This window comes from Balaenoptera physalus (genome assembly GCF_965194825.1).
Source record: "Balaenoptera physalus genome assembly, chromosome: 1".
NCBI classification, from domain to species: Eukaryota; Metazoa; Chordata; class Mammalia; order Artiodactyla; family Balaenopteridae; genus Balaenoptera; species Balaenoptera physalus.
The window spans coordinates 174,440,484-174,459,161 of NC_138882.1; the positions used below are offsets into that span (position 1 = coordinate 174,440,484).

General features: G+C 47.0%; 1 protein-coding gene across 1 annotated transcript in view; it reads right to left on the reverse strand.

The window, feature by feature from the left end:
• Positions 1–18,678, reverse strand: part of SMPDL3B (sphingomyelin phosphodiesterase acid like 3B) — a 39,184-nt gene that overhangs the window by 8,912 nt on the left and 11,594 nt on the right. The window contains exons 2-3 of the mRNA XM_082440772.1: positions 4,645–4,858; positions 1,982–2,079 (exon numbers count right to left, since the gene is read on the reverse strand). Of these exons, the coding sequence (XP_082296898.1) occupies positions 1,982–2,079; positions 4,645–4,858 (312 nt within the window). The remainder of the gene's footprint in view (positions 1–1,981; positions 2,080–4,644; positions 4,859–18,678) is intronic.

Sequence of the window (18,678 nt, forward strand, 5' to 3'; positions counted from 1 at the left end):
CACTTTTATTCCTGAAGCCCCATGTGGAGCAGAGAAAAGAGTGCTCAGTGTTGGATCTAAGTTTGAATCCCTCCCTAGGAGCTGACTAGCTTTGAGCCATAGGTTCCCTATCTATACACTGGGGATAATAATACCTATTGTTGCCATGGGGGAGAGTGTCCTGGTTTGAACCTAGTAGTGACTTCTGCTGGAAGATGAAGTAGCCCAGGCATACCTGGGTTGGGTTGGGTTGGGTTGAGTTACATAGACTAGAAGCATCCAGGCAACTTCTTTGCACAAATTGATTTAGGTTGAGGGAAGGAGGTGTCAGAAATGAGGTTGCCTCGGGGACAGATGTGGGATGGTAACAGCAGCTCGGGGGCCCCTCCTGGAGTGGCAGTAGAAGTGATAGGTAAGAGATGTCCTCAAACCAGGATCTGCATCCTCAACCTTGCCTGTTTCCTTGACCCCAAGGCTCACATTTGTCATCAGTAAAAATGTGAGAGAGTTCCACTCTCCTGGAGTCTCCTGAGTCTGATTCCTGACAGTGAATGAACTAAGGCATATAATATTCTTATAGGAGCGCCTGACACTTAGCCCTTGATACATAGATACATATAGTTGTTCTTGCTGCTGCTATTACTTATTTTTATTATCATTATTTCATATCTGGGTCCTGGGGACCCATGACCAAGACCTTTAGAGGAAGCAGCTGTGCCGGAACCCAAAGGAGATTGGGGGATGGGGAGGGGGGTCCAAGGGGTCTGCTTTCACAGCTGTCCAGCTGGCAGGCTGAGAGCCTGATTCAGCCCCCAGGACCTTGTGTTTGGCACCGCCTGATTAAAGCCATTTTCAAGGGCCATTAGATGGAGCGCCCAGGCTGCATTCTCCCTGTCAAGTCCCGTGGGGCTGCTACCATAATCTCTCACAGTCCTGGCCTGCTCTCCCAGGCTCTGAAGGCCTTGGACTGCACCACGAAACAGCACTTTGGCTGGAAATCAGCATCTCCCCGAAGTCCCAGCAGCCAGGATGGTTTAAAGGCAGTAGATGGCAATTCCAGAGCCACAGCAAGACGCAAGGGCTGTGTGTGAGACCACGTGAGACTTACCCAGGGAAGATGCCTAAATATAACAGTAAATGCCTTGAGAAGGGGCTGTGAGTCTGCTGTTAAACTGTCAGGATAGAAGCCAGTGAAATGTCAGGCATTTCCATTATTAAAAAAGAAACAACAGGCCCAAAATGGAGTTACTTGTGCTAAGTCCCAGGTCAGCAAACCAAGTTAGGTATTAACCAAGTTAATACCTAACCTAACTGAAGTTTCAGCCTCTCCCAAGAATGTGACCTTTAAACAGTCAATCTGGAATTACTTGGTCAGCACTAGTGAGGAAATCTGCCTGATAGACACCACCCCTTCCCCTAAACGAAGGTAACCTTGCCTGAAACAATCCACTTTTTGCTAGAATCTTCCTTTTTCCACTGCCTTCTGTTTATAAAACCTTCCATTTGTACAGCTCCTTGGAGTGCCTTTCTTTTTTTTCTTTTTTTTCTTTTCGGCCGCACTGTACAGCATGCGGGATCTTAGTTCCCTGACCAGGGACCGAACCCGTGCCCCATGCAGTGGAAGTACAGAGTCTTAACCACTGGACCGCCAGGGAAGTTCCTGGCGCTCCTTTCTATTTGCTAGATGGGATGCTGCCTGATTCATGAATTGTTGAATACAGCCAAATAGATCTTCAGATTTACTCAGTTGAATTTGGTTTTTTAACACCATTAACAGGATTCTGTGTGTATCCACAGGCCGACAAACTCTCATGTTCCTTACAGGGTTGTTGGAAGGTAAGACACAATCACTGTGAAGTGCCTGGCACGGGACTTGGCCAGCAGCCATCGTTGTCCATGGGTGAAGGTCGTTCCTCTGCATCTTGCTGCCATTGTCGTCCCACTGTGCCAGGCACCGCCTGGGCATCAGGGAATGCTGTGGGGACCTGGGGCACAGTCTTACCTGGAAAGGCCTTTCTGATGAGCTCGGTCAGGTTCTCCACAATTTGCAGCACGGCCGCCTCTCCCAGGTTCTCGTTGGGCACATGGGGCGTGTCATCACTGCAAAACACCGCCGGGCAGCTCGGGAAGTGGCACAAGGAAAAGAAGGGACGACTCTACCATGAGAAAAGAGACTGCAGAACTGGGCCTCAGACAGCTACTGAAGGGGAATGACCAGGCTGGAGCTGGGAGTCACATGGGACAAAGTCCAAACCCAGGCTCTGCCATTGACCGGCTGTGGGTCCCTGGGCTGGTTGTTTAACCTCTCTGAGCTTCCATTAGCTCATCTATAAAATAGGGACAATAATGGTACCTACACACAGAGTATTTGTGGGACTTCAATAAAGGGGGAAAAGTATATATATAAAATGTAGTAGCTGCTAGGTTGCAGTTAATATGGTCTTGAGAGGGAAGCTCTGGGTTTCCAGTCTCATCTGCAAGCCCCTGGGGAGCTTGGGTTGGACAAGCCGTGTCTGAGTTCTGAGTTTCCCCAAGGGTTCTAAGGAGTTTGGAGCTGGCTTCAGAATATAGAATTCAGATCTACTCTGGTAGGTCAAGGACCTACCCCAGGACCATTTAGTCCCCCATGTTTGACAGACCTAAATTCCTGGATCCACCTTAGAAAGGTGCAGCAAGGTGGGGGAAGAAGTGGGAAAGGAGGTTTGGGGGATGCTAAGAGCCCCACAACTAAAGCCTGAGGACTCTGCTGGACCGACGGGGTGGGGCAGCAGCTGCCCAGAGACTCCCCAGGGTAGGTAATTAGCTGAATCGTCCTGAGACCGCTACTGGCACCCCACGCTGGCTCTCTTTGTGCTGGGTACTTTCTGTGTATTGTACCCTTATCCACTAATTTATTCTTCATAATAACCTACAACATAGGTTCTATTGTTAGTCCCATTTGACAGATAAAGAAACCAAGGCACAGAAAGGTGAAGAATCCTGCCTAATGTATACAACTAGACAGTGGTGGAGTCAGAGTTTGAACCAGTCAGCCTGGCTCCAGAGCCTATGCTCACATCCATTACGTCCTACTGCGACTCTGATACCTTCATTAGGGCAGTAAGAGGGGTCTTTTAGCCCTGTCCTCCCTGGGGACAGGCCTGGAATACGAAGAGAGAACAAAATTCCATTTTTTTTTTCTAGTTTGGAGCATTTAATTCTGTGTGATAGAAAACACATCCAATTTCTACAGGCTCTCCCTCAGGGGATTGCAAAAACACATCCAATTTCTACAGGTTATCCCCCAAGGGACTGCAATTCTCACGGAGAGGTCCAATTTCTGAGAAATTGAAGAATTATGAAGGGTCCTAGAGGTCATCTTGTCCAATGCCATACACCTCTGCAAGTCCCAGAGATTTCCCAGAAAAATCATGCTTCTGTTAAAGGGTCATGAATTTCCCAGAGGGATCAAATCTTTTAGAATGTTACGCATTTCTCCAAGGGCCCCTCCTCAGAGAGCAGGAGGCCAGGGTCATGGCCTAAATCTCACTCTCTCCTTAGATTGATTCCTGAGCCCAGGGAAGCCAGAGCTGCCCAGGCTCCTCCTGAGACACTGTCACATTTCTTAAGTGTCCAGCCTTGCTCCTCCCCCTGCTGACCACAAAGTCCATCTGAGGGTCATTCCGATCACTCCCATGTCACACTGAGGGACAGCTGGGGACGTCATGGGTTTGATCCCGCCTTACAGAAGTGTCCATAGAGGCTGGAGGAGGGCACAAGAAGCCCGAGCTCCTGCCAGCCCTCCTCACCCGCTCCCTGGTTCACCACTTCCTGCAGCAAGTCCTCCCCAATCCCGCCAGAGGGAGTCAGGTGCCCTGTGAAGCTCCCCCATCCACCCAGTGACCCTCTCTCCTCGCTGGGATATAATGGTCGGTGGCCTTGTCTGTGTCGCGCAGGAGACCATGAGCTCCCTGAAGGAGGGTCCAGGTCCCTATCATCTCTGTTCCCCCCGTCTCCTGGGGGTGAGCACAAGACAGGCTGACCTACCAAGGGAGGGAGGGAAGGAAGGAGCGAATGAGTGAAGGAAGGACCTCGGGTGCTGAGGGAAGTCAGAGGACTTCCAGCAGCATCCATGGGTGAGCAGCAGAAATGGCATCTCTGTGGCCGAGCTGAAATCACCCCTCAAGCTCTCTCCACACAGAGTAGTGCTCTGACCATTGAGGATCCCCAGGGCCAGGGCAGCCGGGGGGGGGCCCGCAGCTGACCAGGACACTTGCTCCCAATGCTGGCTCACCTTCAGCCCTCCTACCTTCTCCCCTCCCTGTATTTGGATCTCTGGGCCTTGCAGTCCCCAAACCCCGGTGGGAGTGGCACCAGTGTTCATCGACCCCCACACCCACCCCCGACTTAAAATCCGGGAGTTCCCCCCATGCCCAGACATGACATGACCGTGTCCCCAGCCTCAGTGAGAGCCACATTCTGCTGAGGCCGTAAGACACAAGGTCAAGGGCACAGACCCTGGAATCAGCCAGGCCCAGGCTCCCCTGGACAAGCTTGGAGCTTCAGGTTCATCCTCTCTGCAACAGGGCTGGTGAGGACTAAGGGAGATGGTGTGGGGAGGGTGCCAGGCAGGCAGGGGGCACAGGCAGTGGCCCGGGGAAGAGTAGCTGTGGTGACGGCTCTCACCCAGTCCAGAAGATGAAGTCTGGCTCTGGCTCGATCTCCTTCATGGCGTAGATAGAGGAGTTGATAAGGATCCAGGGAGAATCGCAGAGGTAGTTGCCCCAGGGGCCTGCACTGGGCACCGGCTGGGAGCCAGCGGATGGGCACACCTGGAGGGGGTCTTCAGACACCTTGTAGTCCCGGTCAAGGTGCAGGTCAGAGACGTGCCAGAACTTCCCTGCAGGGGCAAGGAGACCCTGCTCAATGCAGGTCTCTCCCTGAGCCTGGATGTGGAGGGAGTCAAGGGAACCCTGGGCTGGGGGAAGGGAGCTTGCACAGGTAAAAGGAAGTTTTCTCCGAACCCAGGGCCTGGTTTTGCCCAGGGAGGCACTGAGCAGAGCAGAAGACAGGCTTGGCTCAGTCCCTGACCTCTGACCTTTGACAAAGCCCTTTCTATCTCCCCACCTCAGTGTCCCCAGCAGCAGCATGAGAGATGGACTGCGTGACCCTCCAGAATTCTTTGGAGGACTTCCCTGGTGGCACAGTGGTTAAGAATCCGCCTGCCAATGAAGGGGACATGGGTTCAAGCCCTGTCCCAGGAAGATCCCGCATGCTGCAGAGCAACTAAGCCCATGCGCCACAACTACTGAGCCTGCGCTCTAGAGCCCTCGAGCCACAACAACTTAGCCCACGTGCCACAACTACTGAAGCCTGCGCGCCTAGAGCCTGTGCTTCGCAACAAGAGAAGCCACTGCAATGAGAAGCCCGTGCAATGCAAGGAAGAGTAGCCCTCGCTTGCTGCAAGTAGAGAAAGCCCCCAACGAAGACCCAACGCTGCCAAAAATAAATAAATAAATAAATAAATATTTTTAAAAAACCCCAAAACTCTTTGGGAGTTCTAAGCAGAGTGCTTGTTTTAAAGCAAAGGTGGGTTAAGCGCCCAGGCTCTGGAGCCACATACTAGCTGTGTGACCGTGGGCAAGTTGCTTCACCTCTCTGAGACCATAACTAGAGCCAAATCTTTTCACCAGGGAAATACATACAAAAATCTGACCTGGGAGAAGGCTGACACATCAAATGCATTGTAAGATCTTGCTGATCAATACCAGCAAAAACCTGGGGAATATGTGTGGAAATGGAGTTTACAAGTACGAGGCCAGAAAACAAGGAACGTAACTTCAGATTGGGTTGAGTTTCTTACTGTGGGTACACTTGTTAGTGACTCTGGATGTGGGGTAAAATGCCAAAAATCTCTGGTGTAATACAGAGAACGGAATCCAAAGAAACTGGCCACGTGGAGTGGCTTTATCATCTGCACTGAGTACAGGGCCTGGTGTAAGTGGTTTCGATGATGCTTATTGAAGGAGGGCGTTGAACAGGTTTGGTCTCTGCCCTAAATCCTGTTTCAGGCTAAAACACGGGTGAGGCCTGGAATTTCCTCACTCTCCACCATTGCTGTCACTTCCTCCTCCACTTCCTGTGTCACTCAGACTCAGAACCAACAGTCAACAATCACCCCATCCCAGGAAAATGGGCCTGGGCCTGGGGGTCCCGCTTTTGTTACTTTCAGGGTTGGATTAGTCAGTCCCCCACTTCCTCAAGCCCTCCCTTCCCCCCTCCTCGCCACAGGACCTTCAGTGGGGCTCTAAGGCCTGAAGGTAAAGTCTGGACCCTGATCTCACTCCTTGACTTTTCCTCCAGATGCTTCTGAGCTTTTGCCCACCTCTCCTGGTCTAAACCTCAACTCAGGAAAGGATCAAAAACTTGTTCACGGGACTTCCCTGGTGGCACAGTGGTTAAGAATCTGCCTGCCAATGCAGGGGACACGGGTTTGAGCCCTGGTCCAGGAAGATCCCACATGCCACGGAGCAGCTAAGCCCGTGCGCCACAACTCCTGAGCCCAAGCGCCACAACTACTGAAGCCCACGTGCCTAGAGCCCATGCTCCACAACAAGAGAAGCCACCGCAACGAGAAGCCCACACACTGCCACAAAGAGCAGCCCCCACTCGCCGCAACTAGAGAAAGCCTGTGCACAGCAACGAAGACCCAACACAGCCAAAAATAAAATAAATAAATAAATTTATTTTAAAAAACACAAAAAACAAACGTTCACACTAAGTTGCAAATGACTGATTAAGCAAATCATGGTCCCTCCCATGGTCATTATATAGTCATCCTCACCACAGCCCTGAAGGGATTGATCATTATCCTCATTTGCAGATAAGGAAACTAAGGTTCAGAGGTCAACATGCCTGAGATATCATGGTAAATGGTGGGGGTCCTCTGGCTCCCTATCCTCTCCCAGGAAGATGTGATTGCTAAGGGGGTAAAACCATTGCCTTTTATTTTAACTACGTCTTTTTGTAGATAGTCTATGCCTGCATTTTAATTTTTTACCCAAACTGAGAGTCTTTGTTTATAACGGGGGGAATTTAAACTTTTCACACAAATTGTGATCACTAATATATTTGAAATTACTTCTACAGAGGCAAAATCCTAAACCAGAGGAAAGAAAATAACCTCCCCATTTCAACTAGTAAATGGGTAGAGTTGGTGGACTTTCCCAAGCCTCTGCCAGAGGTGATGAGTGGGTCACACCTGCTTCCAAGCCTGAGGCCAGGCGAGGTTGGCAGTGGAAGCGAGAGGCCCTTGGCCCTTTTCTCTGGCACGTGGGTCCCTTGCCTTCTCTGCAGACCATGCAGAGACCATTCCCCTGCCTCAAGCCAGCTCTTTCTCAACTAACCACAGACATGGAGCAATTCTGCCCCTTTGACATCAGCCCTCAAAGTACTCAAAGTTTATTTCTCCACTTCAGAAACTCCTTGCCTGAGGCTCGTCAGCTGTTGGTTTGTCTCTTCCTACAAGCTCTGGACTAGTCAGCATAGAACTGAAACTCCTTGCAGCCTCCCTCACACTTCCTATGACCTCTGAGTGTGTGCATGCATGTATGTGCATGTGTGTGTTCGTGTGTGCATATGTGGGTGCATGTGTGTGTGTGCTTTTTGTGTATGTATGTATATGCGTGTGCGTGGGTGCGTGCGTGCGTGCCCACGTCCTCAAAGGCCTGACTTCAGGAGAAGCCAGGAGAGTGGAAAGAATGGCAGAGAGAGGGACTTCCTTGGTGGCGCAGTGGTTAAGAATCCGCCTGCCAATGCAGGGGACACGGGTTCGAGCCCTGGTCTGGGAAGATCCCACATGCCGCGGAGCAACTAAGCCCGTGCGCCACAACTACTGAGCCTGCGCTCTAGAGTCCACAAGCCACAACTACTGAAGCCCGCGCGCCTAGAGCCCGTGCTCTGCAGCAAGAGAAGCCACCTCAATGAGAGGCCTGTGCACCACAACGAAGAGTGGCCCCCGCTCACTGCAATTAAAAAGAAAGCCCGCGCGCAGCAACGAAGACCCAGTGCAGCCAAAAATAAATAAATAAATAAATAATAAAAATTAAAAAGAAAAAGAAAAAGAATGGCAGAGAGAGCCAGAGATCCAGGCAGGGGCTCCACCTCAGGCTCCAGTCGCCTCGTTGTGGAGTCTGCTGCTTTGCCCAACCCCACCCACCCCCTCTCCTCACGGGGCCTCTTTCCTGGCTCCCCTGCCACCTTCCCCAGTCCTCCCCAGGTCATCGCACGGCTGCTTTCTCCTCTTCACTCAGGTCTCAGCTTGAAGGTCACCTCCTCGGAGAAGCCTCCCCTGACTACCTTTGCTCAAGTTCCACTTCCTCCCACCCCTCTGGTCACTAGCTATGTGACTCCCCCAGTTTTATTTTCTTCAGAGCACTCTCACATATGAACTTATCTTGTTGGCTTGCTTCTCAGCCATCTTGCCCTTCTTCAGTGTCAGTCCCATGAGAGCACAAAGCCTGTCTTGTTCATCCCTGTGTCCTCAGCACCCAGAACAGTGCCTGGGATGTGGAAGATGCCCGTATAGTTGATGAATGAGCAAGGCTGTGGGGAGGATGATTGGACTGGTAAGCCCTCAAAGAATGTTAGCCAGGTGCCCTTCACATGCTCACCTCATTTCATCCTTGCAACCATTCTGTGAGGTGGGATTCTTATGCCCATTTCACAGATGAGGAAACTGAGGCTCGAACCCAACCTCTCTGACTGCAAAGCTGAGACACAATGTTGGCTCAGAGCCCCCGGAAGGCTTTTATAATACATCTATGTTACCCATAAAAGATGGGAGCCACAGGCTTCTATGGAGTTGGTCACAGAATATGAGGAATTAAGCTCTAAATATCATGTCATGGAGAAGAGGATGGGCACCTCCTGGAGAGGGAGGCAGGTTATTGGGTTTCTAATCCAGGCTCTTCCTTGTGTTGGCTGAGGACTCTGGGCAAGCCAGCTGGCCTGAGGGTGTTTGACGTCTGGCCTGCTTGTCTGTGAGCATCAAATAAGACAGTGAACAAGAAAGAGCTAGTCCAGAAGACTCTCAACACACCACTGTCCCTGGCAATTACCTCCGGGGCCAGGAGTGAGACTGGGAGGGTGTGGGGAGTTGGGCACTTTAACACTTTATCCTTTGGACCAGAGCTTCTCAAACATTACCACGCAGTTGCCTCACCTGGGGAACCTCATGAAAATTAAGATGCTTTCTATATTCATACTGCTTGGATATTTTACAGTAAGAAAGTATTCATATAATCTTTGAGTTTTAAGAAAACGTATACCAATCTTAGCTGTCATTGTTATTCATTAATTATTGAGACTATGAATAAATTTAGCATCAAATCCAGTGAGAAGTTGAGGGCACAGACCTGGGTTGGAATTCCAGCTCCAGTGCCCACTAGCTGGGTGAACTTACTCTGTGCCTGTTTCCTCATCTGAAATGGGGACAACAGCGCCCCCCAGCTTTTATGGTTATTGTGAGGTTTAAAATGAGACAATATGAGAATATGCATAAGCACTCAGCAAAGCAAAGCAGCAGTTACTTTGAATTTGGTCCCTGGGGTGTCCTGAAAGTCCCCTTTCACCATGGAAGGGAGATGGGACCAGGGGAGTGGCTGTGTCCTTCCCCTGCCTGCCCCAGCGTCCCCTCTGCTGCTGTCCTCTGCAGGAAAGTGCAGGTCTGGGGCCAGGACATTTGAAACAGAACAATGTGAAAACAGATCCTGTCCCCTCCTGGCTGGTCCTCCTTGAGCGGAGGACCAGTGGCACAGCACACCCTCTAGTTTTAATTCTGAGAGCTCATCTCTGCTCCCTGTGCCTGGGCAGGCAAAAGTCTCCTGGCCCTCCTCCTTCTTCACCAAAGAGGTCATCAGGCCCACCTTGTACACTGGGGACAACAGATACAGGGCCCAGGGCCTAATACTTTCGTAAGGCTCATGGAAATGTCTGAGACCTGAAAAAGAGTGCATTGCTTCCGAAGTTCAGAAAAAAACATAAAAAAACTATGCTATCAAAACCAACAATCCATTTCAAATGCAATATTAAAAATGTCATTAAAAATCATATATATATATATATATATATATATATATAAATCATAGATAATGTGAGCTACTTTTACTATGATTCATGATGGGGTGGAGGAGACTTGCAAAAATCATTCCTAAAGTCTAATAAGGTCTTTTTTTAAAAAATTTATTTATTTAATTTATTTATTTTTGACTGCGTTGGGTCTTCGTTGCTGCACACAGGCTTTCTCTAGTTGCGGTGAGTGGGGGCTACTCTTCGTTGCGGTGCGCAGGTTTCTCATTGCAGTGGCTTCTCTTGTTGCAGAGAATGGGCTCTAGGCTCGCAGGCTCAGTAGTTGTGACTTGGAGGCTCTAGAGTGCAGGCTCAGTAGTTATGGCACATGGGCTTAGTTGCTCCGCAACATGTGGGATCTTCCTGGACCAGGGTTTGAACCTGTGTCCCCTGTGTTGGCAGGTGGATTCTTAACCACTGCGCCACCACGGAAGCCCTAGAGTCTAATAAGGTCTTAAAGTGTCTGAAAGGTGAGTTTGCTTATGGTTGGAGACAAGAAAAGGAAGGCATTTATTTAGCACCTACTGAATGCCAGATGCTGTGCCAAGCCCTCTGTCTATGTAGCTTCACAACAAAATTAGAAATACATTCTATTATGATACCCATTTTACAGATGAGGAGACTGAGCTAGTTAGTGGCACACCTACGATTCATATTGTATCTAAACAGAAATGATCACGGTGCACTTTGCCACAAGCTAGCTGTGTGACCTTGGATATTAAAAAAAAAAAAAATCCCTTAAACTTTTACAGCACGTTGCAGTGTAAGTGCATGATCTCACCTAACTATCATTTAATCTCTCCTCTGCTATTATCCTTATTTTATAGATAGTGAAATAGAGGCTCAAGGTCACATAGATATTAAAAGGTAGGATCTAGGCTTTCTGGCTTAAGGCAATGGATTGTTTTTGAAACGGCATGCATGAAATTTGGACTCAGGGAAATCTCGTTTTGAATCCTGGCTCCTCCACAGGTGATGGCAACTTGAACAAGAGATTTCCTCAGCTGAGCCTCAGTTTCCTCATCTGTAAAATGGGGATAACAATGCTAGTAGCAAAGGGGTGGATGTCCGGATGAAAGGAGTAATCTCATATGGAGCACGTGACTATGGAGTGGACAAGCCAGCCTGAGTGCTTAATCCCTGGGATACTCTGCCCCTTGGGCCTCAGTTTTTCTTCTCCTCTGGAGCCTCTGTTTCCTCAAGTGTAAGATTCGAGTATTGCACAAAGGTTATCTGAAGGCCCTGCCAGTGATTCCATGACTTTTGTCTGTTATGTGTATAACCCACCATAAAGTGATGTTGGTCCCCAGTTCAGTCCTTCGGTTTTTCTGTTTGTTTGATTTTTGGTTTTTGATTTTGTTTTTTACAATAGGTCCTTGTTGGTTATCTGTTTTAAATATAGCAATGTGTACGTGTCAATCCCAAACTCCCAATCTAACCCTCCCCCGCCACGGTTTCCCCCTGGTTCCCCCCTGGTAACCACAAGTTCGTTCTCTAAGTCTGAGTCTGTTTTGTAAATAAGTTCATCTGTATGTTGTTGGTTTTTTTTTAGATTCAGATCAGTCCTTCGTTTTCGACACTAAGCGATAACCCCAAACACTTCAGTTATAACTCCTCCTCTGTAAACCACTACCCTCCAAAACACAGAGGGTTCACTTGTTCAAACCATTTCCTAACCCCTTGTGTCATCTGCATGGATCGCCCTCTCCTCACAGCAGCTCCACGAGGCAGACTCATTGTTCTTGGGGGAAATGTTTTCCTACCATGCGGGCCCATACTGAAAGGACTTGTGGGTTTCTCTGCAGTTAGAGGCTGAGGGATAAATGCAGGGTTGTCTCGGGCTTGTGTGGGAGCAGACAAAGCCAGCAAGCTGGTGCCCCACCCAAGCTCCTGACTAAGGATGGTGGAGGGAGAATCCCCACCGTTGGGTTTTTTTTTTTTTTAATTTATTTATTTTTGGCGGCATTGGGTCTTTGTTGCTGTGTGCGGGCTTTCTCCAGTTGTGGAGAGCGGGGGCTACTCTTCATTGCGGTGCACAGGCTTCTCATTGTCGTGGCTTCTCTTGTTGTGGAGCACGGGCTCTAGGCGCGCGGGCTCAGTAGTTGTGGCTTGCGAGCTCTAGAGCACAGGCTCAGTAGTTGTGGCACACGGGCTTAGTTGCGCCGCAGCATGTGGGATCTTCCCGGACCAGGGCTCAAACCCGTGTCCCCTGCATTGGCAGGCGGATTCTTAACCACTGCGCCACCAGGGAAGCCCATAGAATCCCCACGGTTTTATGCAAAGCAGGGATGACTGCTATCTGATCTGGTGTCTCAAAGGTCTGCACTTCAGGAAGAGACTCGGATTCTGAAAAATCTTACAGGTGCTGTGGTATTCTTTTTAAATTTAATTCCATTTTTAGATTATAGACGTATACATTCCAGAAAGTTTGGAGAAAAGAGAAAAAAAAAATAGTACCTATAAAACCCACCATCCCAAGAGGAGCCATCAAAGGGCATGATGGATAAAGTGGCTGAGTACCGACTTGGTCTTGCCACTTCCCAGCTGTGGGATCTTGGGCGGGTGTTGTGTCCCCTCTGAGTCTCATTTTCCTCATCTGCAAAATGGATATAATGGTAATAGTACCTACTTTACAGGGACTATAAAAATCAAAGGAGGTTTTTTCATTTCATTTTTCAAATAGGTTTTAAAAGGACAACATATGTCAAGCACCAAGCACAAGCATGGCGTATCATAAGTGCTCAGAAAATAAATGTTAGCACTTCTTGGCTATTTTCCTTACTGTTGTTTGTGTGATTTTATTTTATTTTTTTAAATTATTTATTTATTTACTTACTTATTTGGTTGCAGTGGGTCTTAGTTGCGGCAGGAGGGCTCCTTAGTTGTGGCATGTGAACTCCTAGTTGCGGCATGTGGGATCTAGTTCCCTGACCAGGGATCGAACCTGGGCCCCCTGAATTGGGAGTGCGGAGCCTTATCTACTGTGCCACCAGGGAAGTCCCTCTTTGTGTGTTTTTATATAACATTATTTTATAAACAGATTGAAGATGTACAGCTGGGGTTCATGTCCAGACTCAGACACTTAACTAGATGTGTGACCTTGAGTGAGTTATTTAACTTCCCTAAGGCTCAGTTTCCTTGCTGATAATCCCTACTTCACAAGGCTGTTGTGAGGATATCATGTAAAAATTTTAGCAGTGCCTGCCACATAGTAAGTACTTAATAAATGTTACTTAATATTTTCAATTTATGGTATTATCTTGAAACTTTTCTGTCTGGTGGTTTTACCATAATCTATTCAGCTATTCTATTGCTGTTAGCATTTTCCATTATTATAAACAACACTGCAATAAACATCTTAGTGCCTTTGGTGGCAGGGGAGATTCTTTTTAACCACTAAGACCCTGGGCTTGGGAAGGGGGTGCCTGCTGGCGTTTGGATTTCTAAGAAAACACATTTAAAAGTGAAACAGTGAGGGGGTGGAGATACTTTCAATCATTCCTAAGTCTCCAGTCAGACTGGCAGGGTCCTGAGTCCCCCAGAAGGGAACAGGGTCTCTGTGTCCAAGTAGACGGAGGACGGCCACCCTTGATCTTCTCCCAAGCAGTCACCCTCCCAGGGAATGACACATCCTCTCAGGGCATGTCCCAAATCAAACCGCCCTCTCCTCCTCCCTCATCTCAGCAAATGACAACCCCGTCCTTCCAGCTGCTGATACAGAAACCTTGGAGTCGCCTCTGAGTCCTCCTCCTCTCACACCCTCCATCTGTCAACAAGTCTTTTTTTTTTTTAATTTTATTTATTTTTGGCTGCGTTGGGTCTTCGTTGCTGCACACAGGCTTTCTCTAGTTGTGGCGAGTGGGGGCTACTCTTTGTTGCGGTGCCCGGGCTTCTCATGTTGCAGAGCACAGGCTCAAGGCACGTGGGCTTCAGTAGTTGTGGCATGTGGGCTCAGTAGCTGTGGCTTGCGGGTGCTAGAGCACAGGCTCAGTAGTTGTGGCTCACGGGCTTAGTTGCTCCGCGGCATGTGGGATCTTCCTGGACCGGGGCTCGAACCCATGTCCCCGGCATTGGCAGGTGGATTCTTAACCACTGCGCCACCAGGGAAGTCCTGTCAGCAAGTCTTGTCCGGAGTCAGACCATCTCCCAGCAGCCCTCCTCTCCCTGGATGATGGCAGTAGCCTCATCACTGGTTTTGCTCCTTCTCAGCCATCCCAGTTTGCCCAAGACTGAGGGACTGCCAAGACGCCCAGCTTTAAGTGCTAAAACCAGGAAAGTCTCAGGCAAACTGAGGTCACTTGCTCACCCCACCTTTACCCCATCACAGGCGCTTCTCCGTACAACAGCCCAAGGGTCCTTTTAAACTCACACAAATCAGATCACATCACAGCTCTGTCCCAAACCCTCTAAGGATGTCCCATTTCACTCTGAGTTCTTAAAATTGTCTACAGGTTTATACATGAGCTGCCACCAGCGCCCCCTGCCCCGTAACCCCTGACATCCCTCCCCACACCCTCCCCGTCCTCTCTGCTCCAGCCAGCTGGCCTCAGGCTCTTCCTCACACAGGTCGCCTGTGCATCCCGCTCAGGGCCTGTGCACTTTCCGTCCTATCCTGCTGGAATGTTCTTCTCCTGGACGTCCACATGGCTCTCTCCTTTGCTGCCTTAAATCTCTGGTCAAATGTCACTTTATTCGACAGCTCTTCTCTGGCTATCCCTTAAGTATCTCCCCCCGCCACCCTCTCCACTCCTTTATTCTGCTTTATTATTCTCCATAACACTTGTTATTTCCTGGAATATGTATTTCTTTGTTCATGTGTCTTTCAGAGGTTTCTCCAGAGGTGAAGGAATGCTTCACCAGGTCTGGGACTTTTGTTTATTTCTGCCACGTCCCTGGTTCCTAGAATAGTGCATGACACATTTTTTCGTTTAAAATAATGTTTTTATTGCCCAGGACATTCTTTTTCTTGTGTCTTGATTTTTTGTTGTTGTTTGTTTGCTTGTTTGTTTTTGTTTTCTTTTTTAATAACTATAAATTCAAGCTTAGGAAAGATTGTCTTTGTCTTGAAAAACAACAAATTTTTTGTTTTTTTAAAAAATTTATTATTTATTTATTGGCTGCGTCAGGTCTTAGTTGAGGCATGCGGGATCTTTGGTTGCGGTGCGCAGGCTTCTCTCTAGTTGTGGCGTGCAGGTTTTTCTTTCTCTAGTTGTGGCACGCAGGCTCCAGGGCACATGGGCTCTGTAGTTTGTGGCACGCGGGCTTCTCTAGTTGAGGCGCGGGAGCTCAGTAGTTGTGGTGCGTGGGTTTAGTTGCCCCGCAGCATGTGGGATCTTAGTTCCCTGACCGGGGATCAAACCTGCATTCCCTGCATTGGAAGGCGGATTCTTTACCACTGGACCACCAGGGAAGTCCCAAACAACAAAGTTTTTATATCATTTGCTAACCTGATCTCGTTGTTGTTGTTGTTGTTTTTAACATCTTTATTGGCATATAATTGCTTTACAATGTTGTGTTAGTTGCTGCTGTATAACAAAGTGAATCAGCTATATGTATACGTATATCCCCATATCCCCTCCCTCTTGCGTCTCCCTCCGACCCTCCCTATCCCACCCCTCTAGGTGGTCACAAAGCACAGAGCTGTTCTCCCTGTGCTATGCAGCTGCTTCCCACTAGCTATCTATTTTACATTTGGTAGTGTATATATGTCCACGCCACTCTGTCACTTCGTCCCAGCTTACCCTTCCCCCTCCCCATGTCCTCAAGTCCATTCTCTATGTCTGCATCTTTATTCCCGTCCTGCCGCTAGGTTCTTCAGGACCGTTTTTTTTTAGATTCCGTATATATGTGTTAGCATATGGTATTTGTTTTTCTCTTTCTGACTTACTTCACTCTGTATGATAGTCTCTAGGTCCATCCACCTCACCACAAATAACTCAATTTCGTTTCCTTTTATGGCTGAGTAATATTCCATTGTATATATGTGACACACCTTCTTTATCCATTCATCTGTTGATGGACACTTAGGTTGCTTCCATGTCCTGGCTATTGTAAATAGTGCTGTAATGAACATTTTGGTACATGTCTCTTTTTGAATTATGTTTTTTTCAGGATATATGCCCAGTAGTGGGATTGCTGGGTCATATGGTAGTTCTATTTTTAGTTTTTTAAGGAACCTCCATACTGTTCTCCATAGTGGCTGTATCAATTTACATTCCCACCAACAGTGCAAGAGGGTTCCATTTTCTCCACACCCTCTCCAGCATTTATTGTTTGTAGATTTTCTGATGATGCCCATTCTGACTGGTGTGAGGTGATACGTCATTGTGGTTTTGATTTGCATTTCTCTAATGATTAGTGATGTTGAGCATCCTTTCATGTGTCTGTTGGCAATCTGCATATCTTCTTTGGAGAAATGTCTGTTTAGGTCTTCTGCCCATTTTTGGATTGGGTTGTTTGTTTTTTTTGATATTCAGCTGCATGAGCTGCTTGTATATTTTGGAGATTAATCCTTAGTCAGTTCCTTCGTTTGCAAATATTTTCTCCCATTACGAGGGTTGTCTTTTTGTCTTGTTTATGGTTTCCTTTGCTGTGCAAAAGCTTTTAAGTTTCATTAGGTCCCATTTGTTTATTTTTGTTTTTATTTACATTTCTTAAGGAGGTGGGTCAAAAAGGATCTTGCTGTGATTTATATCATGGAGTGCTCTGGGTATGTTTTCCTCTAAGAGTTTTATAGTGTCTGGCCTTACATTTAGGTCTTTAATCCATTTTGAGTTTATTTTTGTGTATGGTGTTAGGGAGTGTTCTAATTTCACTCTTTTACATGAAGCTGTGCAGTTTTCCCAGCACCACTTATTGAAGAGGCTGTCTTTTCTCCATTGTATATTCTTGCCTCCTTTGTCAAAGATAAGGTGACCATATGTGTGTGGGTTTATCTCTGGGCTTTCTAGCCTGTTCCATTGATCTATATTTCTGTTTTTGTGCCAGTACCATACTGTCTTGATCACTGTAGCTTTGTAGTATGGTCTAAAGTCAGGGAGTCTGATTCCTCCAGCTCCGTTTTTCTTTCTCAAGATTGCTTTGGCTATTCGGGGTCTTTTGTGTTTCCATACAAATTGTGAAATTTTTTGTTCTAGTTCTGTGAAAAATGCCATTGGTAGTTTGATAGGGATTGCATTGAATCTGTAGATTGCTTTGGGTAGTATAGTCATTTTCACAATATTGATTCTTCCAACCCAAGAACATGGTATATCGCTCCATCTGTTTGTATCATCTTTAGTTTCTTTCATCAGTATCTTATAGTTTTCTGCATACAGGTCTTTTGTCTCCTTGAGTAAGTTTATTCCTAGGTATTTTATTCTTTTAGTTGCAATGGTAAATGGGAGTGTTTCTTTAATTTCTCCTTCAGATTTTTCATCACTAGTGTATAGGAATGCAAGAGATTTCTGTGCATTAATTTTGTATCCTGCAACTTTACCAAATTCATTGATTAGCTCTAGTGGTTTTCTTGTAGCATCTTTAGGATTCTCTATGTATAGTATCATGTCATCTGCAAACAGTGACAGTTTTACTTCTTCTTTTCTGATTTGGATTCCTTTTATTTCTTTTTCTTCTCTGATTGCTGTGGCTAAAACTTCCAAACTATGTTGAATAATAGTGGTGAGAGTGGGCAACCTTGTCTTGTTACTGATTTTAGAGGAAATGGTTTCAGTTTTTCACCATTAAGAAGGATGCTGGATGTGGGTTTGTCATATATGGCCTTTATTATGTTGAGGTAAGTTCCCTCTATCCTACTTTCTGGAGGGTTTTTATCATAAATAGGTGTTGAATTTTGTCGAAAGCTTTTTCTGCATCTATTGAGATGATCATATGGTTTTTCTCCTTCAGTTTGTTAATATGGTTTATCACATTGATTGATTTGTGTATATTGAAGAATCCTTGCATCCCTGGGATAAATCCCACTTGATCATGGTGTATCATCCTTTTAATGTGCTGTTGGATTCTGTTTGCTAGTATTTTGTTGAGGATTTTTGCATCTGTGTTCATCAGTGATACTAGCCTGTAGTTTTCTTTTTTGTGTGACATCTTTGTCTGGTTTTGGTGTCAGGGTGATGGTGGCCTCGTAGAATGAGTTTGAGAGTGTTCCTCCCTCTGCTATATTTTGGAAGAGTTTGAGAAGGATAGGTGTTAGCTCTTCTCTAAATGTTTGATAGAATTCACCTGTGAAGCCATCTGGTCCTGGGCTTTTGTTTGTTGGAAGATTTTTAATCACAGTTTCAATTTCAGTGCTTGTGATTGGTCTGTTTATATTTTTATTTCTTCCTGGTTCAGTCTTGGAAGGTTGTGTTTTTCTAAGAATTTGTCCGTTTCTTCCAGGTTGTGCATTTTATTGGCATATAGTTGCTTGTGGTAATCTCTCATGATCCTTTGTATTTCTGCAGTGTCAGTTGTTATTTCTCCTTTTTCATTTCTTTTTTTTTTTTTTTTAATTTTATTTATTTATTTATGGCTGTGTTGGGTCTTCGTTTCTGTGCGAGGGCTTTCTCTAGTTGCGGCAAGTGGGGGCCACTCTTCATCGCGGTGCGCGGGCCT